General features: G+C 41.5%; 2 protein-coding genes across 14 annotated transcripts in view; one reads left to right on the forward strand and one right to left on the reverse strand.

Annotated features, from left to right (window-relative positions):
* Positions 1-45: 45 nt before the first annotated feature.
* exosc8 (exosome component 8) lies at positions 46-17,905 on the forward strand. Its single transcript, XM_003216799.4, has 11 exons — positions 46-206; positions 4,328-4,364; positions 7,006-7,069; positions 8,539-8,612; positions 10,211-10,256; positions 11,575-11,680; positions 11,762-11,807; positions 13,536-13,632; positions 15,499-15,616; positions 16,461-16,567; positions 17,208-17,905. The coding sequence occupies exons 1-11, from the start codon at positions 184-186 to the stop codon at positions 17,321-17,323; spliced, it is 834 nt and encodes a 277-aa protein (XP_003216847.1). The 5' UTR covers positions 46-183; the 3' UTR covers positions 17,324-17,905.
* The window catches only part of supt20h (SPT20 homolog, SAGA complex component), a 52,354-nt gene continuing 47,494 nt past the window's right edge, over positions 17,586-22,445 (reverse strand). For all 13 annotated transcript variants that reach the window (XM_016991170.2, XM_016991177.2, XM_062971363.1 and 10 more), the window contains one exon: positions 17,586-17,786. In XM_016991170.2, the coding sequence (XP_016846659.2) occupies positions 17,689-17,786 (98 nt within the window). In that variant the 3' untranslated portion in view covers positions 17,586-17,688. The remainder of the gene's footprint in view (positions 17,787-22,445) is intronic.

Here is a 22,445-nt window from a genome sequence, read left to right on the forward strand (position 1 = left end):
ACACCATGGCCTCGGAGGGCGGAAGTGTGCCTTTGGGCTGCTGGATTGGTGGACCGTGACGGGGATTTCGGCTGCGACCGGTCCTTCTGAAAAAGGAGCACTTCCGGCGCCGCGCTCGCTTCCTTCCGCTCAGAGCCAGCTTGGTCGGGGTTGGGAGGCTTAGCGTGTCCTCAGTGGGGCAGTATGGCGGCGGCCAGTGGGTTCAGGTGAGTGGCGGCGCCCAGTGCCTAGTTGAGGACGAAAGAGGCCCTGGGCTGAGGCCTCTGACTTGGGCCCTAAGGCAGGGAGGCCGGGTGGGCCGACACTGCCTGCTTTGTGGGCCACGCCCATAGACTACAGCAGTGGTTCCCGGAGCCGTCGGTGGGGTAGTAGATTAAAGCCTTGTGACTTGAAGGTTGGGTTGCTGACCTGAAGGCTGCCAGGTTCGAATCCCACCCGGGGAAAGCGCAGATGAGCTCCCTCTATCAGCTCCAGCTCCATGCGGGAACATGAAAGGAGCCTCCCACAAAGATGGTAAAAACATCAAAAAACATCCGGGCGTCCCCTAGGCAACGTCCTTGCAGACGGCCAATTCTCTCACACCAGAAACGACTGAGGTTGCTCCTGACACGAAAAAAAAAGTAGTGTATCCCAGCCTTTTTTGACCAGGGCCCCAGGGTTACATTTCTCTTTTTAAAAAAAGGAAGGGAAGGGAAGAAAGGAACCCGCTTGTCAAATATAAAGGGGCTTTTCATACTTCAGAGAAGGAAGGGGAGGAAGAGGGGGAGGAAGAAGGAAAGGACAAGGATGAAGAGAAGGAGCAAAAGAGAGGAGGGAGGTAAAAGAAGAAGAAAAAGGAGGAAGGAGAAAAAGTAAAAAGGAGAAAAGTAGGAGGAAAAGGAGTGGGAGAAAAAGAAGGAAAAAAGTAGAAGAGAAAGAGGAGGAGAAAAAGTAAAAGCAAGAGAAGGGGAAAGAGAAAAAGGAGCAGGAAGAGGAGAAAAAGGAGTAGGAGGAGCGAGAGAAATAGAAAAGGGAGAAGGACCAAGAGGAGAAGATGCCACCCTTTCCCAAGGAGACCCAGGCCCCTCCTTTGGGCCTTGGGCAGAGAGGGCATGAGTGAGGAGCCCTTCTGCCTGCCTTGCTACCTGCCTGCCTGGGCTTATCTCCATCAGCAGCATCTCCGAAGGGAGGGAAGGAGGGCAGCCCAGTTGCACTCAGGCTCTGCCCTTGCATTCCCTGCCCTTGGCCACCAGCAACAGAGCTTCTGGGAGTTGGAGCTCCCAAACACCTGAGGTCCCCCAAGCTGGCCTTTGTTTTTGGGGCAGATAGAATCATAGAATAGTAGAGTTGGAAGAGACCTCATGGGCCATCCAGTCCAACCCCCTGCCAAGAAGCAGGAAATCGCATTCAAAGCACCCCCGACAGATGGCCATCCAGCCTCTGTTTAAAAGCCTCCAAAGAAGGAGCCTCCACCACACTCCAGGGAAGAGAGTTCCACTGCTGAACAGCCCTTACTGTGAGGAAATTCTTCCTAATGTTCAGGTGGAATCTCCTTTGCTGTAGTTTGAAGCCATTGTTCCGTGTCCTAGTCTGCAGGGCAGCAGAAAACAAGCTTGTTCCCTCATCCCTATGACTTCCCCTCACATATTTGTACATGGCTATCATGTCTCCTCTCAGCCTAGCAGTATAATTGAGGTATAACTGATTTACACACACACACACAAAATGTTAAATATATATTGGAATTTTAAATGTTTCACGGACCAAATTTGAGTTCTTGCGGACCACTGGTTGGGAACCACTGGACTACAGGGTTCAATTTTATTGTTCAAATTGTTTTACTGCTATAGTGTAAAAGTTCAAGGCAGAACCAGTCAATGAATACTCTGCCATTCAGGTTTGATTACACTATGTAACAAAATATGAAAAAAAATATGTTCCTGGTTTGAAGGTATTATTTCCAGTGTAATTGTGTGGTACTTACTTTAAAAGTAGTTGTTATACTCCAGAAACTTATTTTTGCTCACTAGCTTATAAAGAGGAGGATGAGTAGTTTACCACTGATTCCATCTTAGTGGACGAAGCTGACAACTACTATTTTAATTTACCAAAGAGCTATATTTTTACATCCTTGTACAAATTTTAACTGCTGAATTGTAATATCTATGATGCCACACTGATTGATGAATATATATTTTAGCCAAGGCTGTTTAATTTATTTTAACTGTTTTAAATGTTTGCATTTTATTACTGTATACGGCATTGAATGTTTGCCAGTTTTGTTTATGGAAGCCGCACTGAGTCTTCAGGGAAAGAGGGCGGGTTATCAATAAAGTTGTTGTTGTTGTTATTTTATTGTATAGCACAGCAAACAAGATAGATATGCTGGATTTCGTATCATAAAATGACAAGTCAAACACTTCCCAAGTGTCTATTAATGTGTGATGTATTTTTCGGATGATGCGTGCAGATCCCAGCAGGGTGGCCTTTTGCAGTTGGCAGATCATTATTTTGTCAATGTCTATTATTTCCAAATGCCAGCTGAGATCTTTTGGCACAGCACCCAATCTGCCGATCACCACCGGGACCACCTGTACTGGTTTCTGCCAGAGTCTTTGAAGTTCAATCTTGAGATCCTGATAGCGACTGAGTTTTTCCTGTTGTTTTTCGTCAATGCGACTGTCACCTGGGATGGTAACATCAATGATCCAAACCTTTTTCTTTTCCACAACTGTGTTGTCTGGTGTGTTGTGTTCCAGAACTTTGTCAGTCTGGATTCGGAAGTCCCACAGTATCTTTGCATATTCATTTTCCAATACTTTTGCGGGTTTGTGATCCCACCAGTTCTGCAGAGAGGTGGTACTTGAGGCATAAGTTCCAATGAATCATTTGGGCCACATAATTGTGCATCTGTAGTCTATCTGTGCGATTTTCTTACCGCAGCTGAGGATATGATCAATGGTTTCGTCGGTTTCCTTGCACAGTCTGCATTTTGGGTCATCAGCTGATTTTTCAATCTTGGCCTTAATTGCATTTGTTCTGATGGCTTGCTCCTGGTCTGCAAGGATCAGGCCTTCTGTCTCCTTCTTCAGTGTCCCATTTGTGAGCCATAGCCAGGTCTTCTCCTTGTCAGCTTTTCCTTCAATTTTGTCAAGGAACTTTCCATGCAATGTTTTGTTGTGCCAGCTGTCAGCTCTAGTTTGTAGTGTGGTTTTCTTGTACTGGTTTTTTGTCTGCTGTGCTTTGAGGAGTTCCTGATTTTTTACTTCAATCAAGGCGGGTTCTTCACTTTCCTTTACATATTCTGCCAGGGCATGTTCTTCTTCTGCTTGTTTTGCTAGTAAGAGTCCTCTGCCACCAGATCTTCTGGGCAGATATAGCCAGTCAACATCACTGCGAGGATGAACTGAATGATGAATGGTCATGAGTTTTCTTGTCCAAATTGTCCAATTCCGCCTGTGTCCAGTTTATGATGCCCGCAGTATATCTTATGACAGGTATGGCCCAGGTGTTTATGGCCTTGATGGTGTTGCCTCCATTGAGCTTGCTTTTGAGAATTTTTCTGACCCTTTGTGTGTATTCTTTGGGGACCACAGTTTTCACATGTTCATGCTTGATGTTGTCCAGCTGTAATATGCCCAGATATTTATAGGCCTCTGGCTGGTGACACTTGATCATTTGGCCATAGTTATGCCCTCACTTTCAATTTTTCCCTTCTTCAGTGCCACTGTCGAACATTTGTCCAAACCAAACTCCTTGCTGATATCAATGCTAAATTTTGGACAGTATAAGTCAGAGATACACTATACTATTACATTATACTATTGCACTATACTATTAAAACATTACTAATTACTTTAAATCCTATGGCCATGTCCTCCCAAATCCTAGAATTTTCAGTTTAAGGAGGGACCTTTAACATTCTCAGCCAGAGAGGTCATGGGCCTCCCTGACCTCCCAATCCCAGAAATCCACAAGAGTCAGCCATATGATTTAAAGTGGGATAGCAGTGTTTTTACGTATAGTGTTCTTCTCAAGTCTTCTTGGGCTCATAAATTCTCCCATCAGTTTCAATCATGTGACCTGATTGCACAGTTTTCATGCTAGAGCAGAAAAACCCCAGTTCCACGGAAATATGTGCTCTGGTTCTGAAAGTGTCTTGAAAATTTCCTTTTTAAAAAATGTGAAGAGATGGTATGACACAGGACTCACCCCTCCAATCATAATTCTGAGAAAACAAGTATTTCACATCCCTGGCAACTGCACAAAACGGTTTTTAAGGTAGCTGTGCTAAACATGTGTGGTGTAGTTAGAAAACATCTTGTCTTTTGTGTGTTGTTTGTTACAGAACTGTGGAACCTGTGGAGTATTACAGAAGATTCTTAGTGAGTACAATGTGACTGTATATATGCATAAATATTCCTCATATAAGATTTTCCATACATAACAGGATTTGGTTATTAACCTATTAAGACTACCCCCCCCCCCCCCTCATGAGGCTGTTGGACCCTTGGTAAATAAACAGTAGAGGAAGTGGGGGAAAGGGAGAACTTTAAAGAGCACAGGGCTCAGCCTTTTCCCCACTTCACTACCACTCACCACAAACCAAAACACAGACACGTTGCTCATTCTCCTGTCCATAAACCATGCTTATCTTTATCCTGGGTGCAGTTCTGGCCCCCTCCAGAGAGAGCAGGGTGATGACAAGAAATACAGATATCACTTAGAATTTCATCTTGGTGTTGCTTCTTTTCCTTCCTGAGTAAAGTTTGTAAACCACAGAGCTAAAAAAAATACAAACAGTAGGAGAAAAGGGTTATCATTCACATTGTAAAAGCACAAGCAATGGAGAAGCTTCAATTTCGGATTAAGCCAGGCATGGGCAAACTTCAGCCTTCCAGGTATTTTGGACTTACTAAGCTGTTAGGAATGGTGGGAGCTGAAGTCCAAAACACTTGGAGGACCAAAAGTCACAAAACATTGTGTAGTTTGCTGCCTAGTGCCTGTTTTAGGCATTCACATGAACGTAGGAAGAAAAAAAGACACCAACAATGTATATTCTGTCACTTGAGCTGTAAACCAAGGATGCCAGCATGGCATGAAAAATGTTGAAGATGTTCAACATCCTGCGGAACTAAGTATTCAGCCAAGATGTGATTCTTTATGTAAAAAGAATGCACACCCATTTTGTTAGTATGAAAATTTGCTTTCCTCTTTAATAAATTATGCCAAAGAATGGTTTTAAAATAAAATTATTTACCATTTATTATCAGTAAATGTTTGATTTGTTATATCTGTTTTATATACCTACGGTATATATCCAGGGTCATGTGAAAATTTATCAGGCAAAAACTAGTCTTGAGTGTTAAGAAGCCCTGTTTCAGAAAACCAAGAAAAAGAAAAAAAATATGCATGAAGATGCATATAGATGCACAGCAGGCTGCCATTTGCATGTTGGTTTCATCTAGTTGCTAGTTACACACAAAAAGCATAAGACATGCTGCCTCTTTGATATTTCTAAAATTTTAGTATGCAGGTGACTCAAAGTAGTAAGTGGGTAGAGGTTGTCAGTACATGCAACAGGTAAAAAGCAGTAAATATTCCTTTCAAAAGAAACGCAGTTCAAAATGAGCACATGTGGTTTCTAAATCTCAACAATAACTCATATCTTATTCCTGTTGATAGCTAGGCATAACTTCTGGGTGGGAGACAGGAGAAGCTAAGAGATCTGATCTTGGCTTTTGTGGTGAGAATTTTGCATCAGATTTTTTGTTGGACTCAAAGCTGTCTGCATTACTCAGTTTTATAACTGCTGAGTTTACATAAGGGATGCCATAAGATTTGGTTTATATTTCAACAGTAACTCCTGTGGAATGGAGTACACTTTCAAAAACATGCTCCTTCCATCTTCCCCTAATGTCGTCCTAATGATTCTTATTACAGACTGGGACTCATGATGACCTGCCCTTATTTCAGATTTCTTGGTTCCAAGGAGGAAGGAAACCTAACTAAATAATTGGAAATGAGGGATTCCTTTTGAGACATGGACCTTTCCTCACTGTTCATGGTTGCTTTGATGGATCCTTTCAAAATCTGTCAGGTTCATGAAGGCTGGGTTACAAGGCAAGACCAAATGCTTTGTACCAGTGTTACAGCTTCTCAACTATTTCTATATTCCTCCTCCTTTTTTGAGGGGGAAACTGGTGTTAGGTGCCTTTAAGACACAGCTCCTTGTGAATGCAGCTGCAGTGTATTTATACTAGAGGCAGTGTTTGAATAGCAGGCTTCTCAGAGAAGGTTTCTAGCTGCTAACTGCTGCTTGAAAATAAACCATACAAGATACTGGACTCTGTTGGGTTGTGAGTTTTTCCATCTGGCGGTCCAGCAACACACATTACAGAAACAGAAGTTCAATTCCCTTTTCTGTGTTTCTGCACTTTGTCAGTAAAATAGCATTTAGAATGGGACATGCTTGCTTTTGTGTCAAATATCTTGATGCCATGAAGTGTGTTGCTTCATTCCAGCTGTTAACTGACATTTAGTGACAGTGCAATTTTGTTAGTACAGTACACCAAAATTCTGTTATTTGTCAGGTGTCATCATGATACATATGCAAATTTCTTATACTTTAAATGAGCTAAAAGAAATTTGCATATGTATCATGATGACACCTGACAAATAACAGAATTTTGGTGTACTGTACTAACAATTTAAAGTATAACAAAAAATAAGTATAGCTTTTGAGTTACAGTTGGCATTTCCTCTCTAGAGGGAAAACTTTCCTAGCCAAAGATTTTGGCATTAGGAAATGTATGAATGTTTGGAGATTAGACTTTTGTTTGCTGTAGTTTCCATAAGTTTGAATGCGAAGTAATCATTTGAGAAAACATCTTGTTTTTGTTAATGAAGTAGGAATGTATCTGCACATTTCTATGCTGGTCTTTTTGACCTTAGTTTAGTTTGATTTCTAGCTAATTAGATGAGTTTTGCAATTCTGACTTGGTCATTGATTTATGGTGTTTTTAGAAAGAAAATTGTCGGCCTGATGGAAGGGACCTTGGTGAATTTAGAACCACAACCATCAATATAGGTAAGTATTCTAGTGCAGAGCAATGATGCTTGCTCTTCAAGATTTTTTTACTGAGCCTGTGGGAGTCATTCTGGTTTTTAGCATATAGTTGAAAGGTTGGATGTAGAAATTAATGAGGATTAGGTTAGTGAAGATTCCTCTTGATTTCTATGGCTCTCTTCTGATTATCTGCTGCCAAATATTTCCTGTAAGAATTCATTGCCACATTCTAGTTTAATTAAGAATATGAAAGGAGGTGACACTAGTAATGGCCAACACCATATTCTGTCATTGAAAAACAGGATAGCATCGTTACAAGTGCATAAACACACAAATTTGACATTAAAATGATAACGCCCAAAAACCACCTGCAAAGCATTTCATCAAGTTTCTCACTTGCAAGCCGTTGTGCTTTAATAAAAGAGTTTTAAAGAAACCTGGGAAAAAGAAACAGATGAATTGGTATGTATCTGCAAATTCCAATCCATTAGCAAAGGTATAAAGAGAGATAATGGCTTATTTGAACATTACATATATTAATTATTGGTGTTGCACAGCTACTCGTACAATAAAGATTTATTGCTTTTACACCTAGACTAACAAACAAGTTACTTGAAAGACCTATATCTTCTTACATAACTGTTTGGAATCCATGGCCAAGAACAACATTTATATCATTCTGAGATACCAAACCTGCAGCTTTGCAGTTGCTTAATAGGTTTGCAGTTTGAATACTGTATTCCATCACTGCCTCTGCAGAATTGTGCAAAGAGATCTTGTAGTACCTTGGATACTAACTAAGAGAATGAAAGGCTTTGTAGACTTAAGTTCTCTCAGTGAGTCTACAAGGTGCTCCGAGATCCCTTTGCCTACTGATATTCCAGACTAATACGACTATATGGGTGCACTGCATTGTAGAATTAATACAGTCTGATACCAGTTTAACTATCATGGTTCAATGCTATGGAATCATGGAAGTTGTAATATTAAGCCTTCTCTGCCAAAGAGTGCTGGTGCCTCAGCAAACTACAAATCCCAGAGTCCCATAACGTTCAGCCATGGTGGTGAAAATTGCATCCAACTGCATCAATTCTACAGTATAGATGCACCCAAAGTCTTTGAATTCCACCTTTCTAAGAATTGGATTGAGATCCACTTAAGGCTCATACAGTGATGAAGAAATATAAATGAAATAAACTGAAAATGTGTCTTCTTTCTTACTAAATGCTAGTGGCTCTGCAGCAAATTCAAAATAAAGATTTAGTTGTTTTTCGTCATCTTGCTCATAACAGATTCTCAGTGGCAGAATCTGCAGGAATAAATGAGAGTAAGTAAGTGCACATGGGAAAGGGAAGAGGCCAGCACTTTAGAAATTTGGAAATAAACATTTTTCATGTAGCTACATCTGGGGTCTGCCATGGCTCTGCTAATCTGATCTGCCAAGGAACAAAGCTTACATGCTATCTGAAGTGTTTTGGCTTTCTCTACAGGTTCAATTACCACAGCAGATGGTTCTGCCCTTGTGAAGCTAGGTAACACGACTGTAGTGTGTGGCATAAAGGCGGTAGGTTCTTGAAAAGAGGTTTTTCAAAATGCAGCTTCAGGTTTTGATGAAGCCAATTGGACATCAGAATGCTTTAGCATTTCTCCCATAACAATGGCTGCTTCTATCGCTAGAAGAGTAGACTGACTGAGATGCAGTTTTCCTGATGTGAATGAAAAAGAGAAACCATGCTGTCCTCATACAGCCCTGCAGTCCCTGTTCATACAACAGAAATCATAATAGACCAGTTTTCAGTTCTGTCTTCCTATAGAAAGCTGTTTCCCACAGTTGGGAAGGCTATGATATGTGGGCTAATTTGTTCAGACAACAGGTCTGAAGAAAATACACATTCCCATATCCTTACATAAATGTGATTTATTCTAAATAACTTTACGTTTCCCTGACATGCTTTGCAATGCTGAGATGGGAATGGAGTACCCACATGTGCAATGCAGCTTGTGCTGAAACCAACTACTGTACCATATTTCTTCAATTCTAAGACACCATTAATTGTAAGATACACCCTAATTTCAGTACTACCACCAACAAAAATGCATTATACATCTGTGACGCACCCCATTTTTAGAGATGTTTATATAGTGGAAAATGCATCTTAGAATTGAAAAAATGTAGTAATTGCAAAATAGATTTAAAATATTGGCTAGGGCAGCTGTCACTTTGTTTGCAAAGCTGCATCCAGCATAAGAGTGACCAGTAAACATGGCCGGCTTCCATGTTAATCATAAAGACAGAATTTGTTAGGTTTTAGATTTCGACTCAGGATGTTAGATAACTCACTATTTTTATAAGTGCATTTGCTTGGATGTGGTTCAGTAACTTTTAGTATTTAATGGAGAGATGCATTTCGGATATTACATGGCACATGTGTCAAACTCAAGGCCTGTGGGCCAAATCTGACCTGCTATGTAATTTTATGTGGCCTTCCAGATGCTGGATCATAACTCCTGTATTCCTCATCATTAGAGCTGATGGGAATTGTTATATAGTGCCCCCTGGAAGGATGCAGCATGTTCTGTTTAGTCAGTGGGGTTTGAAGTTAGATACAGTTGGGGATAGGATGTCTGACTGTAAATGCCCTTTAACTTTTCCCCAACCTTAGAGTCACAAGTGCTGTTGGGTTGCATGACAAATTAAAAAAAAAAACAATGGGTGCTGTCATTCATTAACATCTGGGGACCCAAACTGGGTACAAATATATTTTAACAAAAAGCTGTGTTTGGTTTTATACCACGAAGCAAAGGCATTGGTATGTGTACAAGAGTGATGGGGAAAGAAGGATGCATACAACACAACAACAAAAGTAATTTGTTAACTGCCTCTCTTCATGGCTCAAGGCAGGGCACAACACAATTAAAATACATCAACTTAAAATATATAGTGTGCCCGCAACTGATCACAGACCCATCAAGTTTGCTACTATCCATTTGATATTAGTGAACAATATTTTTAAGTAAACCATAAACTATCAAATATGTGAAAAAAGGGGAGAATGTGTCTTGATTTTCTCAAATGTGTGTAAGTTTGTAATAGTGCAACTCAAAATTACTTTTCTTTTGTATGCCCCACTCCTTCCGCTATGTTGGATATACTGACTATAGGAATTTGCAGCGCCTCTTGCTGATTCCAGTAACAAAGGATATATTGGTAAGGTTTCTGTTTTTCCTGAAATGACTGATCTATTACAGTTTGTTGCTTGATTCTTTAGCATTATCAGAATGAATGGAATTTCAGAGATTGGATAATTCTATCTGAATTTATGCTGCTCCTGACATTTTAATTTAATGCACTTGTTCAGAAAGTCTTGTTTCAGTTTAGGTAGCATGCTGATTAAGATTCTTGCATGTTTTTTAATCTCTACAAGAGCCATCATAATAATTTGCATGCCTATTCAGAAGTATGTCCCTCAGATTTCAATGATAGAACCCTAGTCTTTTACAGTTAAAATATCTTTCAGATGTACTGTCTGAAATACTGCTATATAATGTTTTACATATATGTTCATATGGAGAAATCCTTGGGGCTCTGACACTTCAAATGACATTTGCTAGACCAGTGATGGCGAACCTATGACACGCATATCAGCACTGACACGTCTAGCCATTTTTGCTGACATTTTTGCATGCCAAGAAGGACGTTTCATCCTTGGCTCCTGCATGGCCAGGTGCAGTAGCCGAGGATGAAACATTTGCTGTAGTGTGGAGGCCGCTGCTAGTGTGGCAAAAGGGGCTCCATCAGGCCGGGGAGTGGCCAAATCCCCAGACGAGGGAGTGGAAAAGGAGGGGGAGCGTCGTCCAGGCATGGCGAGAGAAGGGAAGGCGAGCTGAGGAAAGGGAGATCCTGTTATCCTTAAAGCAGATGGTATGTTGGCATGTGTTTCTTAAATATACTACAGTAGAGTCTCACTTATCCAAGCCTCGCTTATCCAAGCCTCTGGATTATCCAAGCCATTTTTGTAGCCCATGTTTTCAATATATCATGATATTTTGGTGCTAAATTCGTAAATACAGTAATTACAACATTACTGTGTATTGAACTACTTTTTCTGTCAAATTTGTTGTATAACATGTTTTGGTGCTTAATTTATAAAATCATAACCTCATTTGATGTTTAATAGGCTTTTGCTTAATCCCTCCTTATTATCCAAGATCTTCGCTTATCCAAGCTTCTGCTGGCCAGTTTAGCTTGGATAAGTGAGAGACTACTGTATATGCAAATAGAATTCAGAGCCACAGCCATGTTAGTGTGGGATGTCTACAAAGTCTGAAGAAGTAGACTTACATCTGTGAAAGCTTATTCTAGCAATATCATTCACTAAGTGCTACAGATCCCTTTATACACTTTCAGTAATGGTTGCTTTCTTTTAACAAGAGCACATTTGGAATATGAAATATTGAATGTGTATTGTTTCACTTAAGGGCCTTCCGTGAGATATTTTGCTTCATACCGATTTTTCCTCCCATAGTTCCTAACGTGGATCTTCCTCCACTCTGTTCATCAAGGTTTCGACCTGGACCACCTGGGGAAGAGGCTCAGGCTGCTAGTCAGTTTGTTGCAGATGTGATTGAAAAGTAAGAAATACTGTGTTTAAATTCTTCAATGTGAATTGCAAGAAAAATTGGATTTTCTTCTTCACTGTGTCACTCTCTTAGTTCACAGGTAGTAATGAAAGAGGATCTCTGCATTGTAGATGGGAAGGTAAGTAGGATGTCAAGCTTTACATTACATATTGATTGGGCAATATTTCGACACTCAGGACTAGCCAGTTCTAATTTATATAGAAAACTATGGATATTCCCACATGTGCTGTGGATATATAGAGAAGATGGTGAATTATGCTTATGTTTTATTCTGCTCACTATATTAGATGAGACAGCCAACAAACTACATTGAAAAATGCGATATTTGAGGATGTTGGATGGCAATGGTGGAAGCATTGTGTATGTCCTTATGGCCCCCTCGATAGATTGTCACCTTGACGTGGTGAGGGGGCTTGCGTGTTCCAATGAACCTACGGGCACAACCACAGGAGTCACACACTCCCAGGAGTGGCCACAGGAGAGGATCCAGACCAAGAACAATCCGAAGACCCAAAGACCTCAACGGTGGAGCAGGCGGAGGATAACATGGTACATGTTACAACGGCTGTGAAGGTGGAAGAAGGCTGCAACAGACTGAGAAGCCACTCTCGTTGTGTTAATCACACCACTGCTGGGACCTCAATCTGTGAAGACTGTGTGTTGACCAGCCGTGCACCAACCTCTACACATTAAAAAAAATCACGCACCGGCTCTTCCAAGAAATGGAGGACCATCATCCTCGAACTACAAGGGATTGCCTAAGTAAGTCCTTATGGAATCACAATCTCCACTAATACTAAGCCCAGCAAAAGCTCTGGTTCATATATCTATGACAGGCCAGACTTTTGTCACATTTAATACAGAGGGACAGGTCTTTAACCTGCACTGAAGAAGTCTTTTAATGCTTGCATCATTTTCATGTGTGTATGCATTTTCAGTTTTGAGTGTTTTTAGGAGTAATTATGGCTATTGTTGGTGCCTGAAGTAGCTTCCAACTGAGAGCATTAATACCTATCCAAGGGCAGGTTTGCCTGTTGGTGGCAAGTTTTCTGGGGAGAGGGGTCAGAACCATGCACTCTACCATCTAGGATTTTTGTCTCCTCCTTAATCCTGGACTACATCTGTATTCCTTATCATTAGGCACTGTGATTATTGCTGATGGGAGTTGTGATATAGTATTGTCTGGAAGGCTGTACTTCGTTCTGTTCAGTCAGGAGAGTGGGGTTTGGATTGAGATACAAGGCTTGTGGATATGATGTCTGGCTTTAACATGTCCTTTAACATTTCCCCAACCTCAGTACTACAACATCTGTTGAGTTGCAATTCACATTATCTCCAGTCTGCATGGATGGTGAGGAGAGTTATCGCAACTGACTAAATTAAAAGTCTTATGCTTTGACTGGCCTTTAGTCTGTTGCACTGGGGCACATGGGGGCCTGCTTGCATAAGGAGACGCTGGCTGCCTCCTTGAAAAGTGTATAACAAGTACAACTGCTGATTGTACTTGTTGTACCCCATTGGCTTTCATCTTTACTGATCATTCCATTACTTAAGTGAAATTAAGAATAGACATGTTCTTTTACATGCTTCCTGCTCCAGGCAACCATATCCAGAAGGAATGCTGGGAACTGCAGCCCAGGATTTGGAGGTTTGCATTTTGCTACCCGAATTGAACACTACTCTCCAGATGTTGGGATTGCAATTCTAAACATTTCTTGCCATTTGGGGAGGGGTAGTAACCAAAGGGTGTACTTTATGCACCCAACTTTATTTCAGAATTAATCTGTACATTGCACTGACTCATATAAATATGAGAGCATTCTCATCATGAAATGTCTTTCCTTAGATCGCTTGGGTTCTGTATTGTGATATTATATGCCTAGACTATGATGGAAACCTTCTGGATGCCTGCATGTGTGCTTTCTTAGCAGCTTTAAGAAATGGTAAGTTGCTTTCCAGGATTTACAAATTAATTAATAAATGCAGATTGACCATGGAATTTCGGTGCCATAGTTTGCTAAAACGAATGAAATAGCTTCCCTATGAAGGTGGAAGAGTATTAAGGGAGACGTGAAGTAATGGTTGCTTATCTGTAACCGTATTTGAGTTGTCATCTATGAAATTAGCATATGGTATTGTCTGCACCTTCTCAGTCAGAGACGGAATCTTCTAGGAGAGTATAGCTGATGGGAGGGGGCTACTGCCTCAATTCCTTTTGTCCACTGCTTCTGCAGCAGCTATGGAATCTCTCTGATCTTTTGACTAGTTTTTATCTATTAAACTATTCTTACTGGATTGATTTTGGTTTTGACCTGGACTGTTGACTACGCTATATATCAGGCTGGTAACAGTGTCAGCCACCTTTTTCAGGATTGCACTGCCTGTGGGTGGGTGTGGGAAGAGTTGCCTGACACTGATTATGAAGAATCGGGGTTTTGAGCCAGCAAACCATATCCTTGGATAGTGGTAATAAATCAGATGTTTTAGAGCTGCATTTTTGCTCTTACTAGCCCATTCATCCAGAATAAATACACAATACGCACCTATCAACATAGTAGTGGTGGAGATAGTGTAATCAATGGTCTATCAACCTTGCTTTTCAGAACTCTTCTCTTCTCCATAAAGGCTAATATTCTGATGGTGGGTGGGTATAGAAAGTGCAATAACAAATTCCTATCTCAGTAAATGTAACAGGGAAGAACCTTTTAAAAACTTGGTGCGGAAGTATTGCCTGCCATTTTTTCTTGGTAACCCTTGAATCGCAGTTTCCATTGGTTGCTTTTTCTACATCTTCTGTGAATTTGTATTCTTGATGTTAAAACAGTGTTCTATTCTAAATACAACTAATACTTATCTAATGGATTCTTCTCAAAACCTAGGAGATATATCATTGTATTGAGCATGGCGTAACTCAACTTTTCCTGAATTCCTGCCTGTTTTTTTCAAGATTAATTTTGTTATTATCTGCATCTTCGTGGTAAAACTGATCTTACAGGGTACTGATAAGAATTGTTTACCCTGGTGGTGTTATCTCATGCTACAGCAATCAACAGCTTTTAAAAATCATTCACAAAGGAGATATCTATCAATAACTTGGATCTGGATGTCAAGTGATAAGCTTTTATGTTCCCACCCCCAGGCTTTACTGAAGCCTCTCCTTGGCCACTGTTTAAGAAACAGAATGGGTTTTAACAAATATTTTGATGCCTCAAATATTAGCCCTGTTCTTGGGCATATTTCACCTGCTGATTCCAAAAATGGCACTGGCTTTCCCCTATCCACTTTAGTTTTTAAGATACAGAACAAATGCCATTTGCTCACCCATTCAAAATCATAATCATATCTAAAAAACTAGAGCAGATGTGCTCCATCCAATGTAATTTTCTGAATCAGTGCCCCAAATAACCCCAGTAACAGGCCTGAAAACCAAGACACCAATAATTTTCTTTGGTTGGGCTATTATTATTTTCTTTTTTAAAAAATAAGAAGCAATAACCTTTAGGGCTGTGCAAAATTTTGTTTGAGCCTCGTTTGTCATATCTATTTCATTAGAGTTATACATACGGCTTGATATTAAGAAACACGAGGAGTTGGCCACACAAAAGACTTAAGATTCAAAACATTGACCTATGACTTTCAGAATAGTTACGTACTGTAAGTCTTGTAAATGGCTCCAGGTCTCTGTCGCAGGCACTGCTTCTGCCCCAAAAGGACTGGATTTGGTTCCTCTAAAAGGCCCTGAGGAGGATGCTGAGGCCGGAGTGGAGGAAGAACTTTCATTGTATAATATCTAATCTTTGTAATCTTAGTGCAGTTACCTGCTGTTACTATAAACGAAGAAACTGGATTAGCAGAAGTCAACCTGAAAGAGAAGATTCCTTTGACAATTAGAAAGGAACCAGTGGCTACATCCTTTATCCTCTTTGAGTAAGTGGCTGCCGACAGAGTTTCCTAATAGTTTTTGCCATTGGTGGGTGGTGGTGATGGGTATGCCATAACAATACTGTAAAAGGAACAACTAATGCAAAGACAGATGTTGTAGAATACAATCAGCCCTCCTCTTTTGTGGCTTTGATTAAATTCTGGCTTCTCCAGTGCGATTCTGTGATCAATTTTGACCACAGAATTGTGCTGGAAGACCCAGAGAAATATTCTCTCATGTAAAACAAAAGACCTATTTTTCAATTTGTGGCTTTTCAGTTTTGGGGGGGGGGTCCTGTGCCCCTAACCCCAGATAATGTGGAGGGGTGGCTGCAGTGGCTGTAAGAGGGTTGTCATTGCAGCCTCCTCCAACTGTATTGGTCCTGTTTCTTTACCAAAGGGCATCACCTTAATACTCCTTGAATGGAAGAATCTTTCTGTTAGAGAAACAATATGGCTTTGGTGTTCTAATTCATATTGTCGTTTATACAAAGTTGGGATTTATTCCACAAGAAATCTATGATGTGATCCTTTATAATATCATAATAACACTTTATTTATATTCCGCCCTATCTTCCCAAGGGGACTCAGGGAGGATCACAGTACACATACACGGCAAACATTCAATGCCGTTTGGACAGACAGGACAGAACAGACAGATAAGAGGAAATCCATTTTCTCTATGATGTTAAAAGAGTAGTTTTGATGTCCCTGTTTGTCTTCTAATCTAGTGCATTCTTGAAAATAGCTGTGTTATGTTGGTTCAGGTCCTTTACCTTGAAAATACATGAACATACCTTTATGAAACATCATTCTACAACATAATTTTTCAATGTATTTTCTCAAAAAGCACAGTAATGATTGTTGACCCAACTGCAGAAGAGGAAGACTTGGCAACAGGCATGTTAACTATCGTCACTGATGAAGAAGGCAAACTATGTTCTGTTCATAAACCAGGTACTGTGCCAAATTATGAGTTGCCACAGTATTTACTTCATCCATATAATTACATTCAGTAGACTCTCAGGGGCATGGAAGTGAATCATAGAAATGCATAGATAAGAGTGATATTAACAGTAGATATAATGAGATTGGGTGTCTTGGATATTATATGTCTGCTGTATTATAAATATATTGTTTATTTTATGAAAAAAATTTTTTGTTAAAAGTAGACTTTCAGTTAATCCATGGGGATTGGTAGATAACACATAAATGTAGTCTCTGGCTGTTTGAAAGTTACTATTAAAGTTGGACCTCATACAATACCATACCAGAAACTTTGTATTGACTTGATAATAATATTGAATTACATGAATTAAAGATAAATGTAATGTAATGTAACATAATTTTCCTGTATGATAAAACAGCTTTTAAAAAGTTCAATTTTTTACCAGTTTGCTTAGAGTTCTGGTTGCTGACACTCTACTTGTGTCAAACAGCAGTTCAAGGAAGTAATGTGGGTGATGCTTAAAAAGCTGTCACTTGAGTCTGTGGTGTAGGAATTTACTCCAGAAAGAAAGAGAAATCATCAATTTGTTTAGAAGCCACCTGAGAGTAATTGACCAGTATTAGATTGAATGTGTTCTTTCTTTCAAAGGAGGAAGTGCCCTCACAGGAGCAAAACTTCAAGACTGCATCAGCCGAGCAACAGCACGATATAAAGAAGTTAAAAAATTAATTGACAAAGTTATAAAAAGTGTAAAGCCAACATAAAACGGCCTCTCTGTAAAGTTGATGTGTACAAAGTATCTGTGATAAGGTTGATCCATTGTTTGACACAATTAGAACATTTATAAACTCCAGTTTATGAACCCGCTTGAAAAATAATAAATACAATGGTTCCAGGTTGGTAAATTGCTTTTTAAACTACAAAGGTGTGGTTATCCTATTTATTTGATTTACATTACAAAAGAACTTGATGTATAAAACTGGTTAGTTGCATTAAAAAGATTGCAAGCATAAACGTAACATCGAGTTCAATTTTATCAGAAAACTTTATTCAGTGTAATTAAAAAACCTATAAATATACATATCCAACAAATACTTTACAAATTAAGTGGACGTGAGGTACTTCTTTTTCACTTTTTGATTGGCTGCCTGAATGTGGCAGTGCAGCTGCTTGTGCTGTTGCCACCTCTGCTGTCGTAACCATTTGATGGTAGAAGAGCTGTCACTACTGCCAAGAGAGGAGAAGAAGAACAGAATCTGAATAGGTGTTATTCTGAAGAGGGAAGCTTTATTTTTCAGAACATTTCAAGCTAATCAGGTACCTAATAAACAACTTTCATTAGCAAAGTCTGTGGCATTAGACATTTTTTAAATGATGGTTTCACTTATCTGACAAATTATGAAAGTGATTATATAAAAAATGAATTCATGATTCTGAAAAATCATGAACTGAGATACTTTTTATAGCTGCTGCACAAAAGCTACCTTTTCTAGTTGAAATACAGGTTGAGTATCCTTTATCCAAACTGTTTGGGACAAGGAGAATTTTGGGTTTTGGAATGGTTGAATTTTCATGTGTACATAATTAAATTTTAGAGAAGGGACCCAATTTCCATTAAATTCACTTACATTTCCTCTAAACCTTTTATACATTAAAAAATTCAAAGTACATTGTCAGAATGTAATAAAACCTGCTATATTTGCCTGATATTTTTTGTAAAATTGATTAGAGCTACTCTACTTCTCCCACTTTCCAAAGGATAAGTATTCTTGTTGAAGGATCCACTTGAATCTAATAACGGATGGAACTGCTATCCTGTATATTTGGACATGAGTCAAATTCCCCAGCTAAAACCTATCATCCCTCAAATTAGAATAGCATGTGGCTACATTTATTGTATATACTCAAGTATGAGTCAACACAAATATTAGAGGCACCTAATTAAACTAAACTAGTTCTGTAAGTGGAAAAGGAGGGTCAACAAAAACGATATGGTATCAACAATAACTTTATAATAATATGTGTTGTCAAAGGCTTTCATGGCCAGGATCATAGGGTTGTATGTTTTCCAGGCTGTATGGCCATGTTCCAGAAGTATTCTCTCCTGACATTTCGCCCGCATCTATGGCAGGCATCCTCTGAATACTTCTGGAACATGGCCATACAGCCCGGAAAATATAGTACAACCCTATAATAATTTATTTGTACCCTGCCTTATCTCCCCATGGGGACTCAGGGCGGCTTCTAACAGGCAAACATTCAATGCCTATATAAACAAAAAGCCATAAAAATTTTAAACAAAAGACAGTACTAAATATTATACAATAAATTTAAAGATAGTTGCATTAAATAATTATCATTAAAAGCAATTAAAAAACCAGTCAAGGTAAAGTGTCATCAGTTCCCTTCCTCCTTCTCTCAGGCTTCTCATTGATGCAGCCTAGAATGACATTGGCCTTTTCAGCTGCAGCATCACACTGTTGGCTTGTGTTCAGCTCATGGTCAACCAAGACTCCTTTCATAGAATCCTAGAGTCTGACCTCTAAAGGCCATCTAGTCCAACCCATTCATTCTGCCTTCATACAGGGAAAGCACAATCAAAGCACTACGATAGATGTCCATCCAGCCTCAATATTGATGATAATGATGATACAAGTTGGAAGAGACCCTTGGACCATCTAGTCCAACCCCCTTCTGCCTTCGTGCAGCAAAAGCACAATCAAAGCACCCCTGAAAGCCATCCAGGCTCAATATTAATGATGAAGATGATGATAAAGAGTTGGAAGAGACCCCTTGGGCCATCTAGTCCAATCCCCTTCCGCCGTTCCCTTCTGGCGACAGAAGAAAGAGGCGTACAAGGGGCAAGACAAGCAGGGAGGGTGGGACGCACTTCAGTTTCTCCTCCAGCTGCGCAAGCGGCAAAAGGAGAAATGGAGGTATGTGTGCACTGCATTTCTCCTTTTTGCAGCAGCCTCACAGCAGACCCAGCAGAGGTGAAGACAAGGTCAGTTGGCAGAAAACTGGGTAACAGCAGTGGCGATAGCGGAGCTCACCCCTACTTCACTCGAATATAAGCCGAGGAGGGCTTTTTCAACCCCCGTATATATTCGAGTATATACGGTAAATTATCCAATGCCATTTCCAGTTGGTCTGAAGTTTTAATTAAGGGAAAAACAATAGCTTCAACTAAAATGTAAATCTATGTGAGGACCTGTATAGATGGGAGATTCTGACTCCAGACATTAGATTACATGGAGGAAAAAAAATCTGAATAAGTGGGCACTCAGGAATTCTAGGTGAACTCAATCCTCTACCTATCCAGTTCTCCTGGGCCAGAAGATGAGGTATCTGAAGAGTTTGCTGTGACTGAAAAACAGAATTATAATGTAACTCCATAAGGATGCTCTCTGAAGAAACGTACCTAGTGCCTGAGGCTACATAAAATTTCCTATTCCAGTCAGGTCAACAACAGAAGTTTGCTGAGTAGATAATGCCTGGTCTGGCATTGTGGGGATTTGTTCCATGGCCATACAGCCCGGAAAACATACGACAACCCTGTAATCCCAGCCATGAAAGCCTTCGACAACACAACAAAATGAAAGACTAAGGGGCTAAGAACCTCTGCTCCTTCTCTCTCCCTCTTCCGCTCCCGCAGCCCATCCCAGTGTGGTCTGCCAGGATTTGCCTCCCCTCCGCGACAGAGTAGATCCAGTAGCCTGGTGCCCTGGCAGGGTGGTTCCAACGGCCTGGGCCGCCTGCCCCAGAAGGACTATGTCCATCGGTCACCTGGAGGCCGGGCCTATGTGTTTGGGCCTGTTCTGGTGCCAGAGCACCATGATGCTCTTCGCCTTTCCTCACAGTGCCAACCCTGACGCCTTGGGAGCTCCGGGGGCCACATTTGAGGCAGACGCCCAGCCCCTCTGTCAGGATTCCAGTCCTTTTGCTCACTGGGGGACCAGGAGTTGGTGGCATGGCCTGAGCTGCACTCCTGTCCCGGTTGACCAGGGCACTAAATATGCCGGTGGCAGCGCCACAGGAGCCTGTGGATGACTTTTGTTTTCTTCAGACCAGCAGCAACAGGCACCTTTGCCAGCGTAGTGCTGCCAGCGATTCCATACATTTTGAAACTAAGACCCCCAATGTGGCACCTCCTACGGTGGCCCGCATGTCAAGGAGAAATGACCTCCTCTACATGGCTGATCTCTCAATGGCACCCTGGTTCGCTAGGCTGCCAAAACCGAATGCCATTGTGGCCGATATAACCCGCAGGAAGGGGTCAAGGTCCCAAAGTATGCCCGCCAATAAGGAAGGCAAGATGTTGGAGGACCTGGGCAAGAAGGTGCACACTAGTGCGTCCTTCCTTACCCAGTTGGCTCACTATGGGGCCTACTCCGCATATCAGGAGTATCTCTGGAAGTGGATGGGGTCCTTTCTTGCTAGTATTCCTCAGGAAGATCGTGCCTTTGCATCGGCAGTACATAGGAAGGCCCTGTTGCTGTCATGGGCTCAGAAAGATATGGCCAAGCATGATGCAGGGAAGAGCCTTGGCCGAGAACTTATCAGCACGATACCGGCCTTTTCAATCCAGACACAGGCTGTCCACTCAACAGTCATACAGCCACAAGTGGGCCAAGTTTACAGACTTCGCACGGACTGACCCACTGACAACACCCACGTCGCTTCTTCTGGACTTCCTCGTCTTTCTGTTGCAGAGGGGCATGGCGCTGTCATCACTTAAGTGCTACTTGGCAGCGATTTCAGACTATAGGAAGTGCCAGGGCCTCTCTTCCTGTTTCCAGGACCCTGTGGTCCAGATATTCCTGCTGGACTAACTTGCCCGCCTCATGCTCCCCCCCCCCCCCCCCCCCGCGCATGGCAACTCCGCTTGGTGCTACTGGCCCTTGCAAAGATGCCATTTGAACCTCTCTTCTCAGCCGATCTCTCCCATCTATCGTGGGAAACTGTGTTTCTTGTCGCCATCACGACGGCACGGCATGCCAGCAAGCTCTGTGCCCTCCAGGTGAACAAGCCCTAAATGAGGTTTCATAAGGATAAGGTGGTCATAAGGATGGATATTGCCTTCCTTCTAAAAGTCGCCTCTCTCTTTCACATTGCGCAAGACATCGTGCTTCCGGCCACTGACCACTCCGCTTGGGCAGGCCCTGCACTCTCTGGATGTCCACAGGGCACTTGCCTACTATGTGGACCACACCAAGGACTTCAGGAAGTCCCAAGCAGCTTTTCTTGCAGTACCGCTCGGACAGCAGAGGACCTCCGGTGACCCCGCAGAGATTTTCGGCATGAGTGGTTGCAGCAATCAGACTCGCCTATCAGCTGGTGGGGCAGGAGCCGCTGCCTGGCCTTAAGGGCCACTCGACGCAAGCTGTCACAGCTTCTACGGATTTCTGCTAGGGTGTACCCTTGGAGGACATCTGCAAGGCGGCTACCTGGGCTACGCTGCTAACCTTTGTGATGCACTACAAGGTGGATCTATTGTCCAAGTTTTAGGCAGCCTTCAGGAGAGCGGTACTGTTTTCAGCGGTGGAATGACACCCACCATCCACAGTAAGTGGCTTGCTGGTCTACCATATGTGTGCATCCCACAGACACCATGAGGAAGAAAGTATGGTTGCTTACCTGTAACCGTGTTTCTTCGAATGGTGATCTGTGGAATCCACACATCACCGCCCATCCTCCCCGCTACGTCATGCTTTCCTCAACTGCTGCTACGGCAGTGGGGAACTAAGGCTATAACCCCACCTGGGGCTATATACCTTCAGGGGAAAATGGGTGGGGCTATAGCCAAACGGTTTACAGCTGTTCAGCATTCTGGAAATGCTGCACAGGTGCATCAAACTACCATATGTGTGTTTTATAAATGCTGTA

This window comes from Anolis carolinensis, chromosome 2 (assembly GCF_035594765.1).
Source record: "Anolis carolinensis isolate JA03-04 chromosome 2, rAnoCar3.1.pri, whole genome shotgun sequence".
Classification (NCBI taxonomy): domain Eukaryota; kingdom Metazoa; phylum Chordata; class Lepidosauria; order Squamata; family Dactyloidae; genus Anolis; species Anolis carolinensis.

Bases quoted from the DNA above. Each gene is read 5' to 3' on its own strand.
- exosc8 (XM_003216799.4), top strand. From the start codon at position 184: ATGGCGGCGGCCAGTGGGTTCAG. The intron at 7,070-8,538 runs GTAAGTATTCTA...CTTTCTCTACAG, and splicing joins AACCACAACCATCAATATAG to GTTCAATTACCACAGCAGAT. The intron at 13,633-15,498 runs GTAAGTTGCTTT...TTGTAATCTTAG, and splicing joins CTTAGCAGCTTTAAGAAATG to TGCAGTTACCTGCTGTTACT.